Genomic DNA, 20,647 nt, shown 5'->3' on the forward strand with positions numbered 1-20,647 from the left:
CCACTGCCCTACCTCGTCCTACCCATCCTCAGCCCCTGAGAAGGGCTCCACTGACTCTAGCCTGGGAAGTGTAAGGAATCAGTGCTAGGGCTGATGCACGCCTGAGGCCCAACCTCCCTGTCCTGGCTCCCCCAGCCCCAGGGAATGCCAGGTGCACCCTGGGCCAACTAGAGATGAGCCTAGCCCAGGAAGCCCAGCCCTAGGCCGCGAGGTTCTTCACCCAGCGTGCATCCATTTCCTTTCTTGGGTGTCCTCAGTGAGTTCCATCTGACAGCAAGAATGTCTTTATGATTCACTGTAGCTGGTTCTGGCCATGGTCTCCCGAGCCCAGCCCTCTGCAGCTCTGAGGGCAGCCCCCAGGGGTCCCTGGAGCACACTTCCCTTTCTTGGCCATGCTCACCTTCCTACCTTCGCCGTTCACCCGAGTGTTTACCCTATTTCAGGCCTGGGGCAGAGGCACTTCCCCAGTGAATAGTGGGCTTTGCTTCCTGGTCTCTTTGGTGACAAGCTGTAGCACTTTGGCTAGAGTTGGAGGTTAGTGAGAGCTTGAGGACTGAGCCCTTAGCCCGGTTTTCAAGACCTTTTGGGGTAAGCAGAATCTCATCTTTGGGCCAAAGCCCCACTCTGGGGTTCTCACCCAAGCACTTGACCACCTCACCCTCAATCCTGAGCTGGCCTTCATGCATCACCCTACAGGTCAGTGACACGAGGGTTTTCTGCTCCTGGCTCCCAGGATTCTGGCATTTTTTTCATTTGGAAGGAATTCCTAGGACCTGCCAGCTCTGTGTCATCTGCAGAGCTGGCAGTTCTCACCTTTTCGTTTCTGTCTACCTATAAGTGGTCTCTTGTCATTGCCTTTCCATCTCTGCTGCTCTCTCCTTTCTGTCTGTGTTTCTAGCCCTTGCATTCAGGCTGCTCTGGGAGTTGACTCTCTCCTGCGTCCTCTCCCCACACAGACACAGCCCCTCACTCCTGCATGAGTCTCTTTACTAGGGGCTGGTTACGAGCCCGCAGCTGCTGCTCAAGAGAGGTCCTGTCCAGCCACCAGGTTTGCATGCCATATCCCTCAGGACCAGATATGAGCATTAAAGTCATAAAAGGAGACCTGGCTGAGCCAAACAGAGGAGCTTATGTTCTGTAGTCTCTGAGTATCCCCTCATCCGAGGCCATCCTCTCCCCTCTGCCCACCACAGCCCCTTGCCTCCCTTCACATTCTCCTTCCTCCTGTCCTCTTCTCTGACCACCACCAACCCCACAAACCTCTCCCTCCCGAATCCTCCAAACTCCTCCCCAGGCTGAAAGCCAGTTCTCAGCCTCCCTGCCTGGAGCTGGCAAACCTGAGCTTCCTAGAGGGGTACCTCCTGAGAGTGAGGTAGGCAGGATTGCCGAAGGCCTTGTTGGGAAGTGTGGTTCCAGGACTGCTGGGCCCCACCCCAGCCTCAGAACTTTCTTTCTCAGAACGGACACATTTTGGCTTTGGCCCTACCAGTCCGCCCACCCCCGACTTCACCCCAAACAGCCTACAGGAACCCATTGCCATCCTGGGGACTGCCCTATCAGAATTACATCAGCAATGGCTGGTGTAATCAAACCTCATTTGTCAGTGTGAATTCTTAGCAGATTAACTTGTCAGATTCACAGAGAAACCGTCACTAAATGTTTATGTGTAAACGATGTTGAATTTTAAAATCATGTGGATTATGGCGGATGGGGCCTGACAAGATGACAGTCTCTGGTTTCTAACAAAGTGAAGTTACCAGTGTCAAAACAGAGGATGTTTATTGTGAAAAATGTCTTAAAGTATCCACAGAAACCCCTGCAGACCCCTGCCAGCAATGTCGGGCCTTGGTTGGCTGACCTAAGGCCTGGGACACTCCTGGTTTGAGGCCCAGGGCAGGAATGGTGGGGCCGCGACAGACGCAGCCAGCCAGCTGGGAGCCCCACGCAGCCCTGCATACCGCCACCCCAGCCACACTTATCTGCAGAGGGGCCCAGCCCAGGCAGCTGAGTAGTCTGAGTATCCCCTCACCCAAGGCCACCTTCCCTTCCCCTCTGCCCACCACAGCCCCTTGCCTGCCTTCACACACTCCTTCCTCCTGTCCTCTTCTCTCACCACCACCAACCCCACAAACGTCTCCCTCCCGAATCCTCCAAACTTCTCCCCAGGCTGAAAGCCAGTTCTCAGCCTCCCTGCCTGGAGCTGGCAAGCCTGAAACTGCTCAGGTCAGACATGGATATTTGCAGCCCCCCACCCCCGCCAGCCCACGCAGTCAGTGAGCACGGCAGGACACTTCCTGTGCCTTGCTGTCTGCCGGACCTGGACCTCTGTCAGGAGATGCCCAGCCTGGGACTGAGGAGTAGACCTGCCACCCAAGCAGGCATGTCAGGGTAGGGATGTCACTTGTGTGAGTGCTTGTCCCTGGCTTAAATTCTCTCCAACGTGTTAACGATTAGGGAGTTAAGGAAAGAGAGGTAGTGGAGAGACTGTACTAAAAAAAAAAAAGTCATCTAGAAAGAATGAAAGATATCTGTACCACTATAGAAAGATCTTTTAAGTATATACTCTGAAAGTGTGGCTAATATGATCATGATGATGTAGGAAAAAAAAAGGTTATACATCCAAGTGTATGTACTTGTAAATGTGCCTAAAGAAACCTGGAAGGATACACACATCTTCCCTGGGGTACAAGACAGAGAACTGGGATCATCGTCTTAACTCTACTCTTCCTTTTTACTCTTCTGTCCTCTTAGAGACTTTTGCCTGTATACATGGATTACTGTTATTTAGCAGGGGCGATCGGTTGGCCAAAGCCTTGGTGTGCCCTTGGCACAATTCTGCAAAGACCCTTACCCTCGCCTCTCTCCTCAGGGCTCCCTTAAGCTAACCCCTCTCCCCACACCTGGAAAACCCTGGATACATTTTCTGTTCCATCTTTCGTTTTCTGCCTCTGGATGGCTAAAGCTTCAACCTGCTCACTTTTAGAGGGAGAAGACTTGTTAAAAAAAAAAAAAAGTGGGGTTTGGGGAGAGCGGTGTTGTGATCTGGGGGCCAGCCATGTGGTAAAAAGGAGTAGAGGTCAAGGGGCTGCTTCTGTTTCCTCAGTTTAGGGTCCTGGGAGACAGGTCTTTGGAGGCTGGTGGGTTTGGGCAGCTCTCGGGAACTAGGCAGAAGAGAGTCCTGTATGGGAGGCGGGAGTCAAGGCAGAAGCCCAGTGCAGCCCTCTCTAAGCCAGCAGGGGAGGGGCCCCGGGGTTGAGAGCCCGGATGGAGGAAAGGACTGGTAGAAGGGCCAAGAAATGGCTAGCGTGGCACCCCCTCCCCAGGACCACATTATCCAGGGTGAGAAGAGCAGCCAGCCCTCTGCCTCCTGTCCTCAGTGACAGCCTTCTGCTCTCTCATGCCCACAGAGGAGCCAATCCGGCTACTGCGGGAGGTGGTGCTGTTGACAGATGACCGGAACCTGCGTGTGAAGGCGCTCACAAGGAATGTTCCTGTACGGGACATCCCAGCCTTCCTCACGTGGGCCCAGGTGGGCTGAGGGAGCCACACTGGGGCCCACCCCTGTGGAACCATTCCTGAAGGGCCACCAGGCGCCCAGTGTAGCACGGAAGATGCCCACGTGCCTGAGCCACTAATCCACCCAGACAATAAACCATCCTCTTCCAACCCACTCCGTGGCCATGCTGTGGGGGAGCTGCCCCTCACAGAGCCCCTCCCAAGGATCGGGCGGAAGCTGCTGGGACCCTCCTGGGCTGCCAGGATTTAGCAGGGAGGTGGCTGACTACAGCAACAGCAGCTGGGCAAGCCAGATAGGCCGCCCATGCTCTCAGCCTTTCTCCCTCCCCCGTCTCATTCCAAGGCTGGGGGAGGGCCTTCTCGCCTGGGGACGCAGCCACTTGCTCCGGTGGAGACAGGGCAGGGGTTCAGAGTTTCCGTCAGATGCAGTGAAATCACAGGTCCCTTTCATCTTCAGAACCTCTATCCTGAATGTGTTCAAGAGGCTTTATGTCAGAAAGAAGTGCCCAGGGTGTGTGTCCCCAATCTCCCTGAGGCCTGGACTCGCCTATGGACCCAAGTTGGCTTCTAGACACCATGTTCCTAACAGCAGCCCTGGGCCCCCACCTCTTCTACCATCCACCCCAGACTTAACACGCACCCTTCCTGCTGCTCTTCTTCCTGCCCTTATCAACCTGGGTCCCTCACACTTTGCCAGTTGCTTCCCTGTGGACAGTCATGAGTCTAGAGGAAAGGGGCATCTGGTCTCAGGCCGTGCTCTCGATGGCCTCCACCTGCTCCCTCTCTCCTCACTGGCCTTTCTTTCAGTCTAGCTTCCTCTTCAGGAAATGTCCTGACTCTCCTCAGCTCCCCCTTCACCCCTCCTTGCCCACCTACCCTCCCGTCAGAATAGCCCCTCACCCTCCTTCCCCTTCTAGTTGATCCTTTTCACCTCCCTGATCCCCTTCACTTCTTCACCGCGGTTCCTCGTCATAGGGGTTCTCACTCTGAACCTTCCCTCTCTACTACCCAAGCCAGGAACCTCGTACAGCTCTCCCACCCAGGGCCTCCCACCCTCGGCTCCTGTGCTGGGAGAAACTTCCAGGAGTGGACAGCCCAGCCTGAGGCATTCCAGTGCCTGGGGCAACATCGCCTAACCTGGTTTCTAGCTTTGCCCTCACTTCCCGGAAGAACTGACACAGGGGCCTTTTCCTTGCCCCTTTAGCTGGTACCTCAGTGGGGAGGCTTCCTTACCAAGAATGAGTTCCTGAAACCCAGGGCCAGAGATGAGGACAACTTAGGGGAAGACAGGGTTTTCGGTGGAGCCAGGGGCAAATCTTAATGGGACCAGTGGAGGGCACCCCAGAGCCCATGGCCTGACTGCACAGCCTGCCTGGAGGATGGGTGCGCAGCTCTGCCCTCCCTGAGGCCCAGGACTATGCCAGAAGCGATGGGGTACCGTGCAGGGGAGCCAAGGCCAATAGTTTGGGGGTAAGAGTCCCCTAGAGTCTCAGAAGACTGGGCTCTTTGGAGTACAGGGTCCCCGGCCTCTCCTTTAAGATTCTCTCCCCAGCTGGAAGGCCGATGACTGGGTGGTTGGGAGGGAGACCCATCTCTCCTTTCTGTCCCGTTCGCAGCACTGGTTTTGTTTCCTTAATAAATTTTTAGTTATGAAACATACCTGACCTCTTGCTGATCTGTTTCTGGGCCTGGGGAGGGAGGCAGGTCCAAGCCTCTGCACCTGTGTGAGGGGGGCCCTTTCTGGCCCCTCCACCCAGCAGGCGCAGCCCATCCAGGTCCTTGTGCAGGGGCAGAAGAGAGCAGCGGGGTCGGGGTCCTTGGTTACTGCTTTATTGCTGTTTGGTTCGAGTATAGAAAATGGAAGCGGCTCTGGAAGAGCCTGTGTACAAGGTAGGAAATATACAAACGAAGAGGAGGGAGCTAAAGAGACCGCGTTCCAGCCCAGCCCAGCCTGGGCTCGGGATGGGGGGGGCCGCCGGGGCGCATGCAATAAATATGGTCCGGGGCCCCAGGGAAGGGATGGGAGGGCACCGCGGGTGTGGGAGACCCGGTAGGCCAGGGCTCTTCGCCCTCTGACTCCAGAACTCCCCGCCCTTGGTGGTTGAGGAAGGAAGGGTTGGCCCTGGGGCTAGTGCCACTTGTGCAAAATGAGGAACTTCACATTATCAGTCCCGGGGTGGGTGGGAGCGGGGGTACGGGGGGCCCTCCGGCCGGCTCAGTCCCCTCCCCACTCCCCAACTCTGCCCGACGCTCCGACCCCAGCGGGGAGATTCACAGTGAGAATGGGTGTGGTCGCAAGGGCCGGAGGTAGGGCTAGTAGTGCCCCAACAGTGACACCCCTCCCCCTCTAAGAGCAGCGCGGAGCCGGGGGAGGGGGCCGACGAACCACAGGAAGAGGCGGGAGGGGCCTGGGGTCTCCTTTGGTCAAAGCTGATATCAAAAATATAAATTTCCCTTACCCCATCCCACCCCCGTCCCGGGGTTTTCCCCCGACCCCCGAGCTAAGGCACGAAGCAGTGAGGCCAGGTGAGGCCGCCGAGAGGTGGAGCCGCCACTGCGGCGACGCTGCGGTTGTCCCGGGCACAGTGGGCCTGCGCGCCGCCCCCGCCGCTCCCTGGGGTGCGGGCCAGGGCGGCGCAGCAGCGACAGAGCGGGCTGGCGAGGGGCGCTCTAGGTGGGAGAGAAACGGTCGATGGTCCGGCCGTCGGGCCCGGCCGCCAGGTGAGCGCCCTGGCTCAGCACCTCGGCCGCCTTGTCGGGGCTGAGGCCCAGCTCGGCCGTGAACTTGGCCAGCGGGTAGAGGCTCTCCAGCGCCACCTTGGGGTCGTGCAAGAAGTGCGTGGTCTGCGCCAGCAGCTCGGCCGCGGCCGCCTTGTCCTGCTGCTTCAGGCTCAGCTGCTCGGCCGTGAGGCGAGCCACAGCAAAGACGCCCTCGGGGAAGTCGAGCTTGCCCTTGCCGTCGGGGCCGGGGACGCCAGGGAGCCCCCCTAAGCCCGCCAGCGCCCCGGCCGCGCCGGCCGCGCCCCCCACGGCGTGCATCTTCATGTGGCTGATGAGGTTGCGTTGCTGTGCGAACTTGCCCCCGCACACCTGGCACTCGTAGGGCTTCTCGCCCGAGTGGATGCGCATGTGCTCGGTGAGGCGGTACTGGCGTGTGAACCGCATGCCGCACGCGTCGCACGCGAAGGGCTTGAGGCCCAGGTGGCTGCGCATGTGGCGCGTCATGGTCCCACGCTGCGTGAACTTCTTCCCGCAGATGGTGCACGGGTAGGGCCGGGTCAGCCAGTGCGTCTTCTCGTGCTGCCGCAGCGTGGCTGGGTCCTTGTAGCTCTTGTCGCACGACGCGCAGCGGTAGGGCCGCAGCAGCTCTCCCAGGCCACCCGGAGCCCCGGCGACTTTGTCCCCGCCGCCTCCAAAAGGGGGCCCTAGGCCGGCAGCCCCAGCGGCCACTTCGGCCGCCTCGGCCCTGCCGTACAGCGCTTCTTCCTCCTCCACGTGAGCCTCCACGTGCGCGTTCAGCTGCTCAGAGCTGGGGAAGCCCTTGCCGCACGGAATGCACACGTACAGGTTGTCACCGAAGCTCTCGGGCTCGCCATAGGCCAGGTGCGGGCATGGGTAGCCCTCGAGGTGGCCGCCAGGCGGGCTGGGGTCCTCACTGCTGCCGGTCTCCTCGCTGCTGCTCTTGTAGTCGTCGCCGTCGCCGCCTGCGCCGGGCCCGTCCAGGCTGCCAGGGTAGCGCGGCGGCGGCGCCAGGCCGAGCGGGGGCCCCCCGGGCGAGACGGCCGCGTCCCCACCACGCTCTTCGCAGCGCTCGCTGGGGGAGCCGCGCTCCCGGCCCAGCTCGTCGCCATAGCTACCCAGGCCCGGCTCGTGCTTCATCCAGCGATAGAGGAGACTAGGCCCGTCGGGGCGGCCGGGGGGCTCGGGTCCCGGGCTGCCGCTGCCGCCGCGAAATGGGTCGGAAGGCGGTGCGGCCTCCTCCAGCTTCTGGAAGGGCAGAGGCGGCAGCGACGGCAGGGCGAGCGGCGGTTCCTTGTAGGCGGCGGGGCCGGCGCTGGGAGGGCTGTCCGGCCGCGGGGGCAGCTCGCGCTCAGCCAGCGGCCGCTCTGGCGCCGCGGAGCCCGGGGGGCTCTTCTTGGACAGGTCCAGGCCACAAAGAGGGGAGCAGCGGCGCTCCGAGGCACAGAGTGCGGCGGCCGGGCCGGGTCCCGACGCGTACAGCTCGGCGCAGTGCGTGTTGACCGCGACCTCTGGGCCCGAGGGCGGCTCCGCGGCAGGCGGCGGCGGAGGCCCGGCTGGGGACGGGTAGCAGGCCTGGATGACCGGCGTGGCGGCCCGCAGGCCCCGGCCCGGCCGACCATAGGGCGCGTAGCCGCCGCCGCCGCCGCCGCCGCCCCGCAGGTGGCAGTACTTGCCGTGGCGCTTGAGGCGCTTCTTGCACAGCGCCACGAGGTCGGGGATCTGCAGGTAGCTGGCGGCGGCCAGCACGGCGCCCAGGCTCGGCTCAGTTCCCGGGGCCACGGCCGCGGCCGCAGCCGCCTCTGCGCCGTCAGCCAGGCGGCCGGTGTAGATGAAGTCCAGCACCAGGCGGAATACGGCCGGGCTCACCATGTCATGGTCCAGGTTGAGCAGGTTGTCATGCACCACCAGGGACTTGAGGTAGGCGCTGCTGGCCGCCAGCACGTTCTTGTGCGCGCGGAAGAGGGCGTTCTGCACCACGATGATCACGTCGCACAAGAAGCCCTTGGTGCGCTGGTTGTTGAGCTGCAGCAGCAGCTGCCTGGAGTGGCCGGGCGCCTCCATCGTGTCCAGCATCGTCTGCCCAGCACACTCTCCTGCGGGGACACACACCGGCCGGGTGAGAGCCGTGCGGCGCCCTGGCCGCCTGGCCCCAGCCCGGCACTTCTCCCCTCCACTTCCCCTTCCCTCAGCTGAGCGGGGGCATCAGCCCTGCGGCCTGGGCACCGGCGAAGGACCGGCTGCCCTCTGGAGTGGGAGCCCAGGCCGGCCCGCCCGGACCAGGAGAAGGAGCAGGAGGTGAGCGGCCGCCGGTGGAGGGGAGGCCAGGCCGGCCTGCACGCCCCAGGGCACCTGGCTGGGTGCTGGGGCTTCCGAGAAGAAAACTGTTCAGGCGAAGTGACCCTTTTGGAGACAGTTACCCGATTTAAGTAAAATGTCCGCTTCAGGAAAAGTCATTCAGGGCGGAGAAGTTTGCCCAAGTAGGGAGAAAGGGAGCCGAGGAACCAGCGCCTCCCGCCTCGGGAGAAGTTGCCCCAGTTGGGGGAAGTGATACGGAGGAGGGGAGCGCGGTGCCCGCCCTGGCGCCGCCCTGGCCTGGGGCTGTCAACCCTCGGTCGGGGCTCGGGCGGCGGCCGCGCGGGGTGCGGAGGCAGCGGCTGCCGTGGTGGGCAGAGCGCGAAGGCCGGGCTCGGCGCGGGGAGGGCGTTATATCGGGGCAGGAGGCTGAGGCAGGAAGCAGGTGGGGGGGAGGGGGGAGCCACGCAGCTCCCAGGGGAGGGAGGGGGCAGCGCCCCGGGCGGGCACGGCGCACAGCCGGCTGCGGCCCTGACCCGGGCCTGCGCCCCACCCGCGTCCCGGCCTCGGCCTGGGCCCTACACGCGCGGGCCCGGCGCCTCCCTCCGCGGCTCCCCCGGCCCCTTCTCCCCTGGAACTCCGCCGCCCCAAACTTGGGGAAAAGTTTTCCAACTGCAGACAGGGCGGGAGGAGTGCGCCGGCCCCAGGCCCTCGGCTCGCAGCTCTTCCTCGCGGCCCCCAAATCCGGCGGCAGAGCCCGGAGCCGAGCCCTGAGCTCCCCTGCCCGCTGCTCGCCCGCCCGACCCCGTTCCCCTCCTGGCCCGCGGGGCCCCGCGGCCCGTTACCTGCGGCCCCGGCGGGCCGGGCTCCCCTCCCCGCGGCGGTGGCAGCTCTTAGCCGATGCCCCACCCGCCGCTGCCAGGCCCCGAGCTGTGCCAGGGCAGCGCCCCTGCCAGCCCCGCCCGCCAGCTCCCCTTCCCTTCCCTTCCCCTCGCCTCTCCAGCCCATGTGCGGGCAGAGCCGGCCCCGGGCCGCTGACCCCGCCGTGAACCCGGCGCGGAGCCGCGGCCCGGCGGTCCTGAGTCCGACAGGGACGACACCCGGAGCCCTGAACGCCAGCCACCAGTCGCGATGGGGCACCCGCGCCAGAAGATGCGCCCGAGGCGGCCGACGCACGAGGACCGGGCTGTCCCGGGTCCCCCGTCCCTCCCGGTCCCCGGCTCGAGAACGCACCTGGGGGGCATGTCGAAAGCCCCGGGCCCGGCTGCCGGCGGATCCAGGGGGGACGTGGCTGCGCTGCCCTCCGCCCGCCGGGCCCCCGGTCGGTCTGTCCTGCTGGTCCGTCCTCCCCGCGTCCTGGTCGCGTCTCAGCCCCGCCGCGCTTTCCGCACACTCTTATCTGGAGCGGCCCGGGCCGGCGGGCGCTGCTGCGGCTATGGCGCCACCTCGCGGGCGCGCAGGGCTCTGCGGGACAGGCCGCTGCCTTCCTCCCGCGCACCTGAGCTGGAGGCGCACAGATGCTGAGCCGGCGGAGAGGCCCACCCTACCTGCAGGTTCGCCCTCCCACCTGTACCCACCTGGGACCCCGACACCAGACACGCGAGTCCCAGAAACCCTGGGGCTTTGAGCTGAGCGCTCCCATGTACGTATTTCTAGGCACACAGCCCCAATTCGGAAAAGTCCTGCCGGCAAGCACGGGACTCGGGTGGTGAGGGAGAGGTTATCCTGCGCAGGAGTAGCCAAGCTCTCCTGGAACTCTCCGTAGACTTTACTGTACGGCACTGTCCACTTGGACGAACTCCCCAACACACTCACCCTCACTCAGGCTCATGGATTCGGTGTGCGCGGCATAAACCAGTTTGTCCCCAGCCCTCTCCAGGCACTGATACTAGCAGGCGCGCATGTTTCCAGACGCACACCCGCCCCTTCCCGCAGTCCTGGCGCTCTGGGATACTCCAGGGGCAGCCACGTAGGGCCCTCCGGGAACCTGGGCAGAGGTGTTACCCACACAGCCCGCCCTGAACTTTCGGGTCTCCTAAAGGAACCCACAACGAGTCATCAGGGCGACTGGAAGTGGCTAGACAGCGCCTCCGGGGGGTCCGCAGAAGTAACCATGGGGCCCTAGAATCCCCTTGTACTCCGTTTTGAAGAATCCCGCGTGGACTTTTTCTCCAACCCGCCCGCCCGAAGGAAACCACAGGGGCGCCTGCGGCTAGGACCCCGCAAGGTCCCGTGCCCCAGGTGACGGTCAGGTTTGTGTGGGTGACGTCTCTTCTGGGAGGAAGGGGACCCCGCACTGTCGCGCCGCTGCCCGCAGTACTACTCCGGAAGTGGCCCCGTGCGGCCCCGCCGCGCACCAAGCCTCCTGCGAACGCCGGATCTCCGCGGCCCACGCTCCGCCTCCGCCCCGCACCTCCTGACCCCCGCCCACACGCGGCGTGGAGCGGGAGGGGTGGGGGGGGGTTCCCGAGAACTCCGCCGCTTCCGATTGGCTGCGCCTCCCTCCGCCGCGGAGAGCGAGGGGCTGGGGCGCAGCGTTACCATGGCAACCGATGAGGTGCGCCCGGATACCGTCTCTCCGAGGCCTTGGAGAGCTTAGCAACAGCGCTCGCCGCCCCCCGCGCTGTCCTCTGGCCCCCATGGCCCAGCCAGAGGTACCGGCTGAGTCACCGGGCGAGGGGCAGCGGGCGCGGCTACCAGCGGCCCCCGAGCGACACCAAGGTCTCGGGCGCCCTCCGGAGGCTCCCTTTGCTGCGCAGGCGATTTCACGGCTTCGGTGTCTGGCGGAGGCTTCGGTCCAAACAAGTCCGCCTGATTCCCGCCGCTGCCTGAGTCCGCCCCATGTTCTGGATCCATCTTACCCACTCCCTCTCCCATGTCTCCCCATAGCATCCTCACTTTAGAAGCAGTGAGGTCCCAAAGAGGAAAACGGAGGCCTCCGGAGCTGCCGGTCTCTAGGGAAGGCGGACCCCGACATCTCGCCCGAGGGACGTGCTGCGGCCTGAGGTGGATGTTACGGAGTGTTGAGGGGAGGTGGAGAGGCTCCTCATAAGTGCTCCTAGAGCTGGGCTTTGACGGATGAATAGGAGTTCTTCCACCAAGCAGGAAGGCGTTTGTGAATAATAGAACTCCTGGGACAAAGGCTAACGGCAAGAAAACTGGAGCTCTAGGAGGCCAAATCCATTCTATGCAGGGTCTCTCTGACCCCATCTCTTTTATCTTTTCTCTTTTTGATAGAGTCAGATCCCCCCCCCACTTCCAAAGAGCCCCTCCGCCCCATGTATCTTGTGCAGTGGAGTCTGTGCATTGCTAACCTGCCCCAGGGGTCTGCTGTGCCCACAGTCTTTATTCTTCAGCGTTTCCCCCACATCCGCTCCCCAAATTAACTTACTGCCCCTAACCCCCATCCTCAAGCCCTCATTGCATCTGTAAGGGAGGGTCTCACAGCCCTGCCCCAGCCCAGGCAGTGTGAGGACCGCCTTGCCCTCCTGTGCACTTCACTCTTCGACCCTTCTCTCGCTGCCCCGCTTTTCCGGCCATGCCTTACACAGCCCTCCCCATCCTGGTCCAGCTCCTCGTCTGAACACACTCCTCTCATTTAGACCCTTCCTCCATCTCGATGGAGCCAGGCTGGGCCAGGACCATGCATTTCCCCGCTCCCAACCAGGGGAACTGCCGCACAAGTCATGGCTCTCCCTGCCAATTCCCCAGGAACATTAACTCCTCCAGGAAACGGTCCTCCTCATCCCCTGGGGTCCCCTCTTGGCCAAGCTGCTGGTCTCCTTCACTCTCTATTACCCTAACATGAGCTCTGGGAGCGTCCATCATGCCACAAATGGTCCGAAGGTGGGTCCTGGCTGCCAGGCTCTGGAGCGTGGCACTGACAGCCTTTCCTCTCTCCCTTGCTGAGGCTGCCCATTCCTCTCACCCCTACCTCTGGCGCATTCCCCCAGCTCCCTCATAGAGGATCCCTTTGCTCATCATTTCTGGGGAGGTTGGCCCACCTTCCCAACTTCTCTGCCGTCCCTCGGGTCTCCACCTCCTGGGTGGTACCTGAATCCCCGCTGGGCCTTCCGTCCCAGGCCCAGGCTCCTCCGCTAAAGACTCCTGGGCTACCTTGGGCTCCCCTACTCTTCTTCTCCCGGCCCCCGACGCCACAGCCCTAGCTGCGCCCCAGGCCCCCACGGGAGTCCAGCTTCCTCTCCTGCCCACCCTGCAGGAAAAGAGGGTGGCGACACCGCAGTGGCCTTGCGGGGTGTGACGGCAGAGTCGTCAGGTCCAGGAACTGAGGAGGGGGAAGGGGCTGCCAGGTGAAGACCCCCAGGAGCCGCGGGGCTCCGGAAGGAGATCGTGAATAAGCACGAAGGGCCCGCCGCGCCCCTCCGCGCCGCCTCCCCGGCCCCCGGCCCGCGGTTCCGGAAAGTTAACCCCTTGTCGGCTGGACAGGGGCGCGGCTCCCCCTACCCTGCCGCTGCTTCCGCACCCCCTCCTCCCCTCTCGGTCGCCTCGGTCCCCACCCCCCGCCTCGCCACTATAAATAGCCCCTTTTCCCATTTCCTAAATTCCCCGCTGACGTCGGCAGCGCGTCAGTGTGTAGGAGCCGCGGCCGCATGAATGAGCCGCCGCACGAGTACTACGCGCGCCTATAAAAGCCGCCGCGCCGGCCAGGCTGCGGGAGGCGACCGGGCAGTGGCGACGCGGCCCGCCAGGTAAGCGGGACGGACCAGCAGCGGAGGGACAGATGTGCGGACACGGACGGGAGGGCGAGGAAGGGACGGGCAGGCGGCAGGTGGGGTGGCCCCTCCGGGGTGGGGATGGGGGCGGACGGGGGGCACCAGGGTCCCCTCGCGGATGTGGAGCCGGGGCCAGAGACGACACGAGCCCGCGCAGCACCTGCCGGCGCCCGATAGAGACGCAGCTACTTCGGAGGAGCATCGAATGGAGGACCGACCTCGGAGACACCCCCCGGCTTTCTTGGGGCTCCTGCGCCATCCTCCCAGGAAAGTGAGGCGAAGGTGCTGGCGCCCCAGGAGACGCGCCCCCTCCTCTCCCTCCCTGAGGCGCGGTGACTCAGCCTCGCTGCCCGGACCGGCTGAGCGGGGGTGCAGGCGAGAGACGGACGCCCACCCCCGCTTCCCCGGCCCTCCTGGGACCCCCGCCCCGCCTGGCACCGGGCGCCCCTTCCCGGCAGGTCCCGTCCAGCGGGTCCCGCGGCGCCCACGGCTTCCCGCCTCTGCGAGCGGAGCTGTCCTCTCAGGACCGGGGGGCGGGGCCACGCCAGGGCCCGCCCCGCCCCCCTCACGTCCCCCGCCGGAAGTGCCCCCTCTGGGACATCTTTGACGTCACGGACCTCTGACGTCAGGGGCCGCGTGCCTGGTCGCGAGCGCCGGGCGGGGCAGGGCGGGAGACGCGGGGGAGGCGGAGCAGCAGCGCCCCCAGCCGGGGCGACCGGGGCACCCCGCCCGGACAGCGCGCCGGCACCTTGGCTCTAGACTGCTTACTGCCCGGGCCGCCCTCAGTAACAGTCTCCAGTCACGGCCACCGACGCCTGGCCCCGCCCCAGGACCGCGGCCCCGGCCGCCGCCGCCGCGCCCGGGGACCCCAAGTCCCCGTCCCTCAGGGCCCCGCCCCCGGCCCGCTGCCCGCGCCGCCGCTGTCCGCGGTGCTGATCAACGCAGGCGCCGCCATCGGGCCGCCCCGTCCGGGTCCCTAGGGGCTGCGAGGGGCGGTGACCCACGCGCGCTCCTCAGCCCCCGCCGCCCCGCCCGGCCCCCCGCGGCCCTGACGTCAGCCCGCCCCGCGCCGGCGCCGTCCGCGCGCCCCGCCCCCGCGTCTCCAGGGCAACCGTGGCTTTCGATTGTTACTGTGGGAACTGGAGGTAACAGTCTACAGCCATGGTCGCCCCGCAGCACGCCCACGCGCCGCGCCACGCCGCGCCCCGAGCCGCGGGCTGAGGACACGGAGGAGGCGGGGGCGGCGAGTCAAGATCCCACGTGCCCGCGCGGGTGGCAGGAGGTGCTGCGCAGGGAGGCGGCCTCCCGGGGCTGGCGGCCGAGTCCACCGAGGCTCGAGCGCGCGCGGCCTGCGGAGTGCGTCTGGCGGCCAGCCTGAGGCAGTCCTGTCCTCCCTGCCAAGGTATCCCAGCCAGGGCTCGGCGAGAGAAGGGGTCGGGCTGGGACTCGGGTTCTTTCGATTTCGGTGAGAGGGAAGCCACTGGGACCAGCAGGCTTGGAAGGAGGTTTGTCTCCTGGGGCCTGAAGACAGTAGAGGGAGGAAAATTTTCTGAGATACTCCACAGCCCCGTTCTTCCAGGAACCCCTAGCTGAAGTGGGCATTGAGCGAAGAGTAAACTGTTGAATCTTTCCCTCTGAGCTAGGAGGATAAGAAGGGTCCCCAACCCTCTGGAAGCCAGTGAGCTTGTAAAGTTAACCTGGTCCCTGAAGCGTGTGAACAGATCAACATGCTCACCTCAGCCTATCTCTAGGTGCTGGATTCCAATTTGAGAGTTTCTCAAATTAGCCCTAAAGAGGAGTGAATACCACAGGGGCTGAAGTCCTCCGGTGCGGGTGAAGTGTAAACAAGGATCTCTTTAAAAATATTATTGTATATGTCTCCTGTCTCTGCCAACATCACCCACTGCAGGGGATGTCTATTGAATATCAGGTGTGAGACTTCCCCAGAGATAGTGTTGGGAATGGTTAATGCAACCCAGCCCACGACACGTTAATCCAATTTTTCTTAACGTCTCACGCCCCACCCCCCGCTTCACTCCCCACCCGGCTCCTTTGTGAAGTACTTCTAAGACACTCGTGCCCGGTTTCCCAGCTAATCAACACCCACATGCTAGCCATCCCACCTCCCCAGGGCCCCGAGGTCTTGCAGATTAAAAGCACTTGCTTCTGGGTTCCAGTGGATGTCTGGGTGGACTGCAATGTACTGCTGGGTGTAGTGCTCTGGGAAGCCAGAGGTCCAACCTGGCATCATCAGCAACTGGTGGTTAAGGGGCCATATTCTGTTTCTGAGCTTTCTGTAAAACGGGATAATAATCTCTTCTCCTCGGCAGGTGCATTGTGAGGATTAAATAGGATCATGTAAGTAAAAATCCGAAAACAGCAGAATGTTATTTTGATCTAAAGTATTCTGTTAGGCTACTACATGTTTGTGAAGGGGTGGTGTTGGGAGGGGACCCCAGCTCTGTGCACTTAGGCAGAATGAATGGGATGCGGGGGGTAGACCTTGAGCTTTAGGCTATATATATTTATTGCCTAATATATATGTAATCTATATTATATATATGTTATACATACATATACTTTTATTTTTTTTCTTCTGAGACAGTCTCGCTCTGTCGCCCAGGCTGGAGTGCAGTGGCACTATCTTGGCTCACTGCAACCTCCGCCTCCCGGGTTCACTCTGGGCCTGGGGCTGTTGAGGGGTTCCTTGCTAAGGGGGCTCTCTCTCCTAAGAGCTTTAGGAATCCAAGGTGGAATCAGAGGTAGAAAAGAGAAATGGTTGGGATATTCTGAGAAGAGGTCAGAATGTGGTCAGAGGGGAAAGAACCAGAGGATTGACCGTACAACATCAGGGTTGTTTAGCATCTTAGAAATCATTTAGGGGCCGGGCACAGTGGCTCACGCCTATAATCCCAGCACTTTGGGAGGCAGAGGTGGGAGGATCTCTTGAGGCCAGGAGTTCGAGACCAGCCTGGGCAATACAATGCGACTCCCATCTCTACAAAAAAGAAAGGAAATTAAAAAAAGAAAATTAGTTGTGCACACCTGTAGTCCCTGTAGTCCCAGCTACTTGGGAAGTTGAGGTGGGAGGATTGCTTGAGGCTGGGAGGTCGAGGCTGCAGTGAGCTGTGAGCTGGAGCACCACTGTACTCCAGCCTGGATGACAGAGTGAGACCCTGTCTCAAAAAAAAATCATTATTTAGGGCTGGGAGACATGGCTCATGTCTGTAATCACACCATTTTGCCAGGGGGAGCCGAGGCTGGAGGACTGCTTGAGCCCAGAAATTGGAGACCAGCCTGGGCAACATAATGAGACCCCATCTCTTAAAAAAAAAAAAAAAAAGCCAGTGTGATAGGTAGCACCTGTAGTCTCAGCTAAGCTACTCAGGAGGCTGAGGCGGGAGGGTCACTTGAGCCCAAGAGGTCAAGGCTGCAGTGAGCCATGATCCTGCACTCGGTGACAGAGGTAGACCCTGTCTTAAAATAATAATCCAGCCTGGCCAACATGGTCAAACTCCATCTCTGCTAAAAACACAAAAAATTAGCCAGCCATGGTGGTGCTTGCCAGTAATTTCAGCTACTTGGGAGGCGGAGGCACTAGAATCACTTGAACCCAGGAGACAGAGGTGCAGTGAGCCGTGATCATGCCAGCCCGGTGGCTGAGTGACACTCCGTCTCCAATAATAATAATAATAATGGTACCTACCTCATGAAGTTGTGAGATTAAACATGAAGTTGTAAGGTTTAAGCTATATATATTTATTGCGTAATATAGATAATATATATGTGTTATATATATATATAATTTTATTTGTTTTTTTCTTCTGAGACTGAGTCTTGCTCTGTTGCCCAGGCTGAAGTGCAGTAGCATGATCTCGGCTCACTGCAACCTCCGCCTCCCAGGTTCAAGCAATTCTCCTGTCTCAGCCTCCTGAGTAGTTAGGACTACAGGTATGTGCCACCACCCCCAGCCAATTTTTGTAGTTTTTTTTTCTTTTTTTTTTTTTTTTGGAGACAGGGTCTAGCTCTGTCTCCCAGGCTGGAGTACAGTGGCACAATCACAGCTTACTACAGCCTCAAACTCCTGGGCTCAAGTGATCCTCCCACCTGAGCCTCCCGAGTAGCTGGGACCATAGGTGCATGCCACCACACCCAGCTGACTTTCAAATTATTTGTAGAGAGCGGGGGTCTTGCTATGTTTCCCAGGCTGGTCTTGAACTCCTGGGCTCAATTGATCCTCATGCCTTAGCCTCCCAAAGTGCTGGGATTATAGGCATGAGCAGTTGCACCCGGCCCTAAATTAGGCAACATTAAAGTTCTTGCTTATTACAGTGTCTGGTATACAGTTAGTACTCAATAAATGCTATTCTGGCCAGGCACGGTGGCTCACACCTGTAATCCCAACACTTTGGGAGGCTGAGGTGGGCGAATCACTTGAGATCAGGAGTTCAAGACCAGCCTGGCCAACATGGCGAAACCCTGTCTCTACTAAAAATGCAAAAATTAGCTGGGAGTGGTGATGCACACCTGTAATCCCAGCTACTCTGGAGGCTGAGAGAGGAGGATCACTTGAACTCGGGAGGCGGAGGTCACAGAGAGCAGAGACTGTACCCCACTGCACTCCAGCCTGGGTGACAGAGCGAGACTCCGTCTCAAATAAATAAGTAAGTAAATAAATAAATGCTATTCCTGTTTCTATCCTTTGGACCTAATTTTCCTTTGCTATAACCAGTGATTCTTCTGGGGAGCTTGCTCCCCTCCCTGGTGGGTTGCATGAAAGTCACACTAGGGGTTTTTTCAAATACACCCTCACCAGAGACTTTTATTCAACTCCTAAGGCAGTGGTTTTTAAATACCCTGCTTGGGAATGATGGGGGCAATTTGCCAAAATGTAGATTCCTGGGTCCCAGTGATTCTGATTCAGTACATCTGGAGTTGGCCCCAGAATTCAACTTGGTTTTTTCGAAATGGAGTCTCACTCTGTCACCCAGGCTGGAGTGCAGTGGCGCAATTTCAGCTCACTGCATCACTGCAACCTCTGCCTTCTGGGTTCAAGCGATTCTCCTGCCTCAACTCCCAAGTAGCTAGGATTACAGGTGCATGCCACCACACCCAGCTACTTTTTTTTTTTTTTTTTTTTTTTTTTTTTTTGAGACAGGGTTTCGCTCTTGTTGCCCAGATTGGAGTGCAATAGCGTGATCTCGGCTTACCACAAACTTCGCCTCCCAGGTTCAAGCAGTTCTCCTGCCTCAGCCTCCGGAGTAGCTGGGATTACAGGCGTGTGCCACCATGCCCAGCTAATTTTGTATTTTTAGTAGAGAAGGAGTTTCTCTCTGTTGGTCTGGCTGGCCTCAAACTCCCGACCTCAGGTGATCTGCCCGCCTTGGCCTTCCAAAGTGCTGGAATTACAGGCATGAGCCACCGCGCAGGGCCAGAATTCAGGTTTTAACAAATGTTCTGGATGTAAATGGTACACAGAATCTGCGTATTGGGGGTGGGGAGAGGGCACAATCCCCCAAGTCTCTCTTGCTCCTGGCGGCATGATGGGAAGTGACCTGTTCACTTGTTGAGAACTAGTGGACCCCATGTTTCCCTCTAGCTTGGACACTATGGTTCTCAGAAGGAATCCTCATGCCGACCAGGAGCCCTTCTCCTCCACCTGCTACTGCTGGGCTCTACCTACCCCACTTCTAATTTTAAGCCTTCGCTCAAAATTCACTCCCCAATATTTCTCCCCCTCTCTCTACTTTCATCAATAATCCCAAGCAGCTGGGGTATACAAGTCATTTTTCACCTCTTGGGACTGTGCTAAAGGGGGCAGCCTATGATTGCCATGAGGGTATGGGAGCCCTGAACTGCAGATCTGTCATTTCCAGAGAAGCCAGAAATCTGAATTTTTCTGTGTAATTTCTGAAACTTTAAATCAGAATTTTTTCTAAAATTCAGTGGGTCAGATACCAGTCTTGTAATCAACCCATTCCAAAGTCTCTTCCTTTTGCTAAAGGAGAAGATTCCTTAAAACGACAAGGCAGAAGCCAACTGAAGCAAGGGAGAACCACCTCCCACCCCTCCCCACACACTTTCCACACCCAGTAACTAGGTCTCTGGGCAGATAATTCCTGTTTTTGTTTTTTTTTTAATTTTGGACAGCTACTCTCTGTCGTGAGGAACCTAGAACTTTCGGTAATGTAAGGGATATCAGTCTGGTTGTCAGAAAAATGGGCTGGAGTATTTGTGCTGCGTCCCTGACCACAATTCCTGCTCAGTTGCTTAGCTCCCTGGCATCTATGTCTGAGGGCTAAACAGGAGTTGGTGTGATCTTCCAGAAGAACAGGCTTCTTGTCTTGCAGAGGCAGGAAGTCAAAAAAGAGTGTGTGTGTGTGTGTCGGGGTGGGGTGGGGGGGTGTCAGGTGGCACTGGAAATGGGAGGGAAATCGTTAAGAGTGGGCAGTTGGCCAGCTGAGGTGGCTCACGCCTGTTAATTCCAGCACTTTGGGAGGCCAGGACAGGTAGATTGCTGGAGCTCACAAGTTGGAGACCATCCCGCACAACATGGTGAAACCCCTTCTCTACAAAAAATACAAAAATTAGCCAGGCATGGTGATGTGCGCTTGCAGCCCCAGCTACTTGGGAGGCTGAGGTGGGAGGATGGATGGCTTGAGCCTGGGAGGCTGTCAAGATTGTGCCACTGCACTCCAGCCTGGGTGATAGAGTCAGACCTTGTCTTTAAAAGTAAAGAAAAAAAGAGTGGGCAATCCTAGGTAGGTGCAGTGGCTCAGGCCTATAATCCTAGCACTTTGGGAGGCTGAGGCAGGTGGGTTGTTTGAGATAAAGAGTTTGAGACCAGCCTGGGCAACGTGGCAAAACCCTGTCTCTACAAAAAATGTAGAAATTAGCCAGGCATGGTGGCGCATGCCTGTAACGCCAGCTACTCAGGAGGCTGAGATAGAATTGCTTGAACCCAGGATGTCAAGGTTGCAATGAGCCAGGATCTTGGCCACTGCTCTCCAGCCTGGGTGACAGAGTGAGTCTGTCTCAAAAAAAAAAAAGAGTGAGCAATCCTCAGAGTATCCAAGAACAACTACACGACCCAAAGGGAAAACCAGCTGGATTGCTTAGGCCTTGGCTGTAGTCACTAAGGAATGGCATCAATCTCAGAAACCCTGAAGATGGGGTCAATTTAGGAAGAAGCTATTTATTCTGTACTGTCTTTGGCCTCCACCCAAGGTCTGGCATCAACCCATCCTTCAAACTCATAGTTCAGCGAGGTTAGAGCACTTAGGGAGATGCAGGGAACACAGCCAGGGTTTGAGAGAAGACCAGCACACAACTCTCAGTGATCTGGATAGAGGAAGACTAAATTA

General features: G+C 59.9%; 2 protein-coding genes across 6 annotated transcripts in view; one reads left to right on the top strand and one right to left on the bottom strand.

The window, feature by feature from the left end:
- Window positions 1–5,175, top strand: part of SMG6 (SMG6 nonsense mediated mRNA decay factor) — a 239,887-nt gene extending 234,712 nt beyond the window's left edge. For 2 of the 4 annotated variants that reach the window (XM_030800157.1, XM_030800158.1), the window contains exon 19: window positions 3,408–5,173. In XM_030800157.1, coding sequence (XP_030656017.1) covers window positions 3,408–3,538 — 131 coding nt within the window. In that variant the 3' untranslated portion in view covers window positions 3,539–5,173. Of the gene's footprint in view, window positions 1–3,323 lie in introns of all 4 variants that reach the window. The other 2 variants (XM_030800159.1, XM_030800156.1) reach the window with 2 other exon arrangements.
- HIC1 (HIC ZBTB transcriptional repressor 1) lies at window positions 1,763–10,805 on the bottom strand. Of its 2 annotated transcripts, none has more exons than XM_030800160.1 (3): window positions 10,559–10,805; window positions 9,784–10,127; window positions 1,763–8,351 (listed from the first exon to the last, which is right to left on the bottom strand). In XM_030800160.1, the coding sequence occupies exon 3, from the start codon at window positions 8,329–8,331 to the stop codon at window positions 6,187–6,189; it is 2,145 nt and encodes a 714-aa protein (XP_030656020.1). In that variant the 5' UTR covers window positions 8,332–8,351; window positions 9,784–10,127; window positions 10,559–10,805; the 3' UTR covers window positions 1,763–6,186. The 2 variants fall into 2 exon arrangements, with proteins under 2 accessions (XP_030656020.1, XP_030656021.1); XM_030800161.1 differs by having other exon boundaries at window positions 9,784–10,053; window positions 10,731–10,799.
- Window positions 10,806–20,647: the final 9,842 nt, after the last annotated feature.

Source organism: Nomascus leucogenys, chromosome 19 (assembly GCF_006542625.1).
Source record: "Nomascus leucogenys isolate Asia chromosome 19, Asia_NLE_v1, whole genome shotgun sequence".
Taxonomy (NCBI): Eukaryota; Metazoa; Chordata; class Mammalia; order Primates; family Hylobatidae; genus Nomascus; species Nomascus leucogenys.